General features: G+C 42.3%; 1 protein-coding gene across 1 annotated transcript in view; it reads right to left on the bottom strand.

Moving 5' to 3' along the window:
- Nucleotides 1–872: 872 nt before the first annotated feature.
- The window catches only part of LOC118405919 (epidermal growth factor receptor-like), an 11,359-nt gene continuing 5,281 nt past the window's right edge, over nucleotides 873–6,950 (bottom strand). Inside the window, exons 7-17 of the mRNA XM_035805769.1 lie at nucleotides 6,458–6,599; nucleotides 5,392–5,496; nucleotides 5,023–5,149; nucleotides 4,455–4,619; nucleotides 3,962–4,164; nucleotides 3,404–3,577; nucleotides 3,084–3,210; nucleotides 2,518–2,682; nucleotides 1,736–1,938; nucleotides 1,236–1,432; nucleotides 873–1,013 (exon numbers count right to left, since the gene is read on the bottom strand). Of these exons, the coding sequence (XP_035661662.1) occupies nucleotides 873–1,013; nucleotides 1,236–1,432; nucleotides 1,736–1,938; nucleotides 2,518–2,682; nucleotides 3,084–3,210; nucleotides 3,404–3,577; nucleotides 3,962–4,164; nucleotides 4,455–4,619; nucleotides 5,023–5,149; nucleotides 5,392–5,496; nucleotides 6,458–6,599 (1,749 nt within the window). The remainder of the gene's footprint in view (nucleotides 1,014–1,235; nucleotides 1,433–1,735; nucleotides 1,939–2,517; nucleotides 2,683–3,083; nucleotides 3,211–3,403; nucleotides 3,578–3,961; nucleotides 4,165–4,454; nucleotides 4,620–5,022; nucleotides 5,150–5,391; nucleotides 5,497–6,457; nucleotides 6,600–6,950) is intronic.

Here is a 6,950-nt window from a genome sequence, read left to right as displayed (position 1 = left end):
AATCATATCCAGTTACTTGTAATGAGTAACTGCTTTTTGGCGTATATTTAGAATTAGTCAAGTACTTAGATGCTAAAATCGGAAATTCTCCTTGCTGTATGTAGCGACACATTGTGTAGTATTTATCATTCAATAATTATGATATGTTATGATGTCATACAATTGGCTATTGTATAATATTATGTATATTGAGAGTAAGCTCTCTTTCCTCATAAATCAATCAGCAAAATTGAGAGAGAAACTCTTCTCAGTCTTAGCCAAAGATATCCCAGCTGAAGATGGGTTCACAGATGCCGTCCTTTTCTTGGAATCCCTGTGGACATTCCTCCAGACACTCGTCCCCAACCTTGACATGGCGGCAGCGGAAACAGCCGCTCCTGGTGTCGTCCACACACCCGTCCACACACTCGCTGTGGCAGTCCTTACACTGGTTCACGGAACAAGATGCTGTTGGGGAAGGTGCAAAAGAAACCAGCAAATTTAGACACTTTTTTTCCCCATTGCAGAATTTGATAAAAAGTTTTCCATTCTATCCTACTTGCACACCTAAGTTCAAAAAGTCAAAACTCACAAAACAGTCAACACACTATCAATACGTAGCACATTACATACATTGTACTGAAAGGTAAAGTTTACCTTTGTATGTATTGAAGTAGCCAAAAAGACTGTTTCAAGTAAGCCTTATTCCACTTTGGGGCATACCAACCTGATATGTTACACCAACTGGCAGATACAAATATTGTTCAAAGCCTCATATCACAAGTCACAAAATGGACTCAAATGCATTAGAGACTGTTTAACTTTAGGTTGAACAACTCTCCTAGAAAGTTTAAGGAATTTGAAGAGTATGTTATCAGTGCCATATAAAAGCGTTACCTGCTATCAGGGGCTACACAGCTCTCGTGGCACAGCTGGCACTGGTTGTTTCTGTCCGGGTATTTCATGGGTGGGCACCTCTCCTTGCAGAAGGGACCATCCTTTACATTCAGACACCTGGTACAATTGTCGGAACCCTGTGTAGAAAAGTTACAAAAACGTTTTAACACATTACAAACTGTAAGAAAGCTCAGGACAATACAGATCTCTCTCAGTATTCAACAATAAAGCAAAAAACAGTATCTTCAAACACATACTTTAATACTTTTTTCATGATGTTCTGACTCATACTATTTGACATAAAAATGAAACAAAGGAATAAGTAGTTGGTGCGGTGCAAATCAGAGACAAAAGCTTACCGGGCCATTGCACATGCCGTCACACTGAGGGTCGCAGGGGCGGCACTGCTTGTTGTCGGAGTAATGTGTGGTTGCCTCGCAGCTTTCCACACACGTCCCGTCCAGCTCAAAATTGGCGCACTTGATACACTGGCTTGCTTCAAACCCCCAACAGCCGTCAGAATCACACTGGTCGGAGCAAGTCCTCCCTTCAGCAACTGAAAAGGACAAAATCAGATTGAAACATATGACTGTTACAGAACTATTTGTCATACAGAATTATGCCCAGATCAATATACCCCGATGATCCCAGCCGTCATTCAAAATCGCATTAACTAATAAGATTTAAGATGTGAGGGTCTATTTCAATACAGTACCGAAGCCAGTGTGCTAAGCGTATATAGAATCCAAGGGGCGGTTAAACCAGCCAGACATTAATACAGATACAGAAGCTGGCATGTTACACTAAAGGGTGTTATACTTGCCATACAGGTACGTACAGATACAGACTTGTGACTTACCACACTTGGTTTTCTTTTTGTTCCTGTTAATCTGCCTCTCCTGTTCTGCAGGGTTTTTCAGGATGCGGTTCCAGACGGCATCGTCCACGTTGTAGCACAAGTCCCTGTTCTTTCGGATGTTGACCTTCCCGTTGTTCACTTGCTGCAGAGATGTCAGGCCAAGGCTTTCCAGCGACGTTTGGTAGATGACTAGTGAGTATTGACTGTTGAAAAAGACTCAAATAAGATCAACATTCCTCTTACAAGGTTCAGAACACTGTTTTGTTACATCCAAATGATAACTTTTTACGATGACAGCATCACAACATTAGTCATTATTGCACAAGGGCCCCCAGAACTTATAAGACAAAATCTATCCTTCAAATTTGATAGACAGTACAAATGTACCATGGCAGAACAGGAAAGGGTTTGGTACCGACCACCCACCACACACAAGCCCTCAGCTTACTCCTGTCCCAGGATCCAAATGGCCCCATGCCAACTATCACTTGCCTCAGGCATTGAGGGCTGGCAATCATTGGGGCCAGCTGGATAGTGGGGCCGCAGGTGTTAAGTTGCAGCATAAACATGTTTTTGCAAGCACCAAAGCCATTGCAGTGATCTAGGAATTCAACACAGCAATAATTTAGAAATAAATGGTCTTCTTTTATTTATTTTATTTATCTATTGATCTTTAGGGTAGTCTTCTGCACAGAAAATAAGCAGAAAATAACGAATGTTAGATTGTGAGCAAATCTGTTATCACCCCACTGCTGTAGAAATGCAGAAAGAAATTTCCTTACTTGTAGAGCTCCCTGCCCTGTATAATCTTCAGGTTGCGGAACATGGAGAGGTCCGTGAAGTCTTTGTGTTGTCCTTCGATCTGCAGGTAGCCTGTTATTTCCTCCACTGTGCTGAACACACTCAGCTCCGACGGTGACATGGGGCCAAAACCTGCCCAGAGGTCCCTGGATCAAGAGGGGCAACAAGCAACTAAATCTTTTTATCTTATTTTGATTGCTACAGCAGAATTCAAGTAGAACCCAAGCAGGGCTTGATGTAGCATGAACATCAGACTGTTTCCAGGGCCTACACAGGCCAGCTCCTCAGCTCCAGGGCAAACAGGCCCATGCTCACAAGGAAAACTTTACCATAGGCCCTAATTTAGCGGCATGTTATTCCTCACAGAAGCCGAGGAGCTGGCCTGTGTAGGTCCTGGAAACAGTCTGACATTTGGGCTGGAATTTCAGGGTATTGCGCACCACACATTACAACTATCAAAGAGCACAATGCACACACATTGAGAAGCAAACGGAATGCGATGAAGACTATAGGTGAAAACTGTTACAGTGAATGTAAGTTCACTTACCCCTCAAATGCCTGCTTTGTGATAACCAGGCTCCCCTCTATGATGGTGCAGTTGGTGAAGTTTCTCAGGATTGCCTCGTTTATCGTCATGTATCCTGCAAACTGGTTCTTTTGGAACCCTGCACATTCTGTGATGGCAAAAAAGTTTGTTCTCATGTTAATTGACAGACGAAACAAGAATTAAAATTAGTGTATAATCTATTCATGGTTAAAGCAGATTAATTATCACCTTGGTTCAAACATTTAAACTTCAGACCACAAATGTACGTCCTTGAAACACTTGAAGATCAGCAAATCCACATGAAAACCAAAAACAACTTCTCTTGGGACAGGCCCCAACACATTTCTCGGAAACTTGCTGGCTGTTGTCAGTGTTCCTGTTGTCTGAGTAATGCGTGGTTGCCTCACAATTGGCGCACTTGATACACTGGCTTGCTTCGAACCCCCAACAGCCGTCAGAGTTACACTGGTCGGAGCAAGTCCTCCCTTCAACAACTGAAAAGGACAAAAAACAGAAACATATGAATGTTGCTCTACATAGAGCTATTTGTGTCATAAAGAATTATGTCAAGATATGATCAGAAAATGCCCAGACCAATATACCGATCCCAGCCATCAATCAAAATCATCGTTAATCAATAGCATTTAAGATGTGATGATGGTGGGTCTAATTTATTATACATACAGAAGCCAGTGTACTATGGAGAAGGAAGGTGAATATGCTGGCTATACAGGTATAGAATCCGGAATGATAAACCAAAGGGCAAGTTAAACCAGCTAGTCAAATACAGAATCTGATGCAGAAGCTGGCATGTTACACTGAAGGGTGATATACTGACTTATGATACAGGTACGTACAGATACAGACTTGTGACTTACCACACTTGGTTTTCTTTTTGTTCCTGTTAATCTGCCTCTCCTGTTCTGCAGGGTTTTTCAGAATGCGGTTCCAGACGACATCCTCCACGTTGTAGCACAAGTCCCTGTTCTTTTGGATGTTGACCTTCCCATTGTTCACTTGCTGCAGAGATGTCAGGCCAAGGCTTTCCAGCGACGTTTGGTAGATGACTAATGAGTATTGACTGTTGAAAAAAAACACTCAAATGAGATAAGAATTCCTCTTGCATAATGTTCAAAACACTGTTTTGTTTCACTCAACAAATTACTATCTTCAGGGTTTAACAAGTTTTCTACAAATTGAACTTGTCCTCTCGTGCAGGTAGACAAAAATTCACTTTACGAGCCAAAATCATTTCACTTTTTCACATACTATTCATCTATTTACCTGATGTGGTTTATGGCTTAATTCAGAAGCAGGTTTATCATTTTGACATGTCTTTGTAGAATGAAATGTAGAGAGAAAGTTCCTTACTTGTAGAGCTCCCTGCCCTGTATAATCTTCAGGTTGCGGAACATGGAGAGGTCCGTGAAGTCTTCGTGTTGTCCTTCTATCTGCAGGTAGCCTGTTATTTCCTCCACTGTGCTGAACACACTCAGCTCCGACGGTGACATGGGACCAAAGCCTGCCCAGAGGTCCCTGATTCAAGAAGGGCAACAAGCAACTAAATCTTTTTATCTTATTTTGATTGCTACAGCAGAATTCAAGTAGAACCCAAGCAGGGCTTGATGTAGCATGAATGCCAGACTGTTTCCAGGGCCTACACAGGCCAGCTCCTCAGCTCCAGGGCAAACAGGCCCATGCTCACAAGGAAAACTTTACCATAGGCCCTAACTTAGCGGCATGTTATTCCTCACAGAAGCCGAGGAGCTGGCCTGTGTAGGTCCTGGAAACAGTCTGACATTTGAGATTGAATTTCAGGGTATTGCGCACCACACATTACAACTATAGCAAAGAGCGCATTTTACACACATTGAGAAGCAAACGGAATGCGATGAAGACTATAGGTGAAAACTGTTACAGTGAATGTAAGTTCACTTACCCCTCAAATGCCTGCTTTGTGATAACCAGGCTCCCCTCTATGATGGTACAGTTGGTGAAGTTTCTCAGGATTGCCTCGTTTATCGTCATGTATCCTGCAAACTGGTACTTTTGGAATCCTGTGCATTCTGTGATGGCAGAAAGTTTGTTCTCATTTTAATTTTTTTCAGGCTCAAGACCTTTAACAGAAAGTAAAGATTACAACTGGCTGAAGTACGGAAGAGAATATGCACAGACAAAAGAAACAAAAGAATCAAAATCGTTGCATCTATTCATGGTTTAAGCAGGTTAATTAACAACTTGGTTCAAGCATTAAAATTTACATGTATCCTTAGATCAGCAAATCCACATGAAAACTGAAACAACTTACTCTTGGGACAGGCCCCAACACATTTCTCACAAACTCGCTGTCCGTTGTCAGTGTTCCCTTTTCGACAGGTCTTCACACAGTTTTCCTCTTCCTGAAGTAAGTGAGCTGTAATATGGTAACAGTAATGTTAGCTGGCATATTAATATAGAATACAACACGGTGTATTCCGTATCACCCGAGGTCCCACTAGCCCGACCGCGGGTCAGATCGCCCGGCGATCCGACCCGCGGGAGGCCTGGGACCCGACTGAGAAAACACCTATTTTGATGCAAAATGCGCCAGAAGCTGAACAAATTTGGTGCCCTCGAACAAAAAGTGTTGCAACAGTAATGTCCCAACGTCCGAATCAGGTCTTTGAACTTTCGATGGCGCTGCACTCGGCCCGCTCAAAACAGTTCGATTTATTCGAATGAAGCCCATGTAAATTACGCCTTACAAACATGTGCGATTACGGAAGTTACAGTATGGCCCAGTCCGGAACACCCGTATCGAACGTTTTCGCGTCACAGGTATGACTGTCAGACATAATGTATGATACAACAACGTGTATTCTGTATCACCTGAGGTACAAAACAAAATGTACCAGCCCGACCACGGGTCATTCCGTTTGCTTGCAGTGGAGTGGCCTCTATTTAACCGATGGAAACCTGTACATGTACTAAGAAGCCTGACTGAGTGACATGGAAAATAATCGAAGGTTATTGCGGCCCAGGTATGACATGATAAGTGATATGAAAGGAAATGGGGTGTTTGTTCATAACATCACAATTAAAATAACTGTTTTGTAATTACTAAATGATTCTAATTGATCCAGGGAGCCTTATGCTCCCATGGCTCATAGACTCGTGGCCTTCCAAGAGCGTCACAACTGAACTGGTTCCAACTAGTTTTCAACTGGGGGACCATGGCAGTTCAATCATGGTTAAAATTTACTGTACTGCTTTTTCATTCTATTTTATTGATTGAGTGTTCGTGTAAATGTACATAATTGTAATGTGTGGGACATGATATTAGCATTGTTGCGTTGATACATTTTCAAAGAAAGAAAGGCAAGGCTGACACTCACATGGACACTCGTCCACACACAGAGACCCGTAGGTGTATTTGGCATCAGGGTTGGTGACTGTCTGGAACAGGTCGGTGTCGTAAAAAAAGGGAGGGGGGCAGTGCTCCTCACACTTGCCGGAGTTGTTGTAATGGAGACAGGCCTGAAGTACAAACAGGCAGTCTTTTAGCCAGAAGATATGGGCAGGACAATTCCATAAAGGGAGGGATATGACACTGATTTACAAACAACATAATATGTTTTATCATTCATAAGCAACTCTATAAACAACTGGATCTGTTTGAGGATGCCCTGAAGTTAAAAATTGTTGAATATTAATTCAAGATGTGTAACCTTAACAGCATGAGATATAGAACTAACACCAGACAACTGACACAAAGTGTTGAGAAACAACAAAACTGCATCAAATTACCTATAATTCTGCTCAGTGAGCCTTTCAGCCAGTGTCACAATGTCAAAGAAGAAAAAGACTCCAGCATTTTTTGTCTGTCAA

The sequence above is a fragment of the Branchiostoma floridae genome, chromosome 18, assembly GCF_000003815.2.
Source record: "Branchiostoma floridae strain S238N-H82 chromosome 18, Bfl_VNyyK, whole genome shotgun sequence".
In the NCBI taxonomy this organism is placed as follows: Eukaryota; Metazoa; Chordata; class Leptocardii; order Amphioxiformes; family Branchiostomatidae; genus Branchiostoma; species Branchiostoma floridae.
Note: the sequence above shows the minus strand (reverse complement) of the source record. Positions and strands in the feature narration are given on the sequence as shown.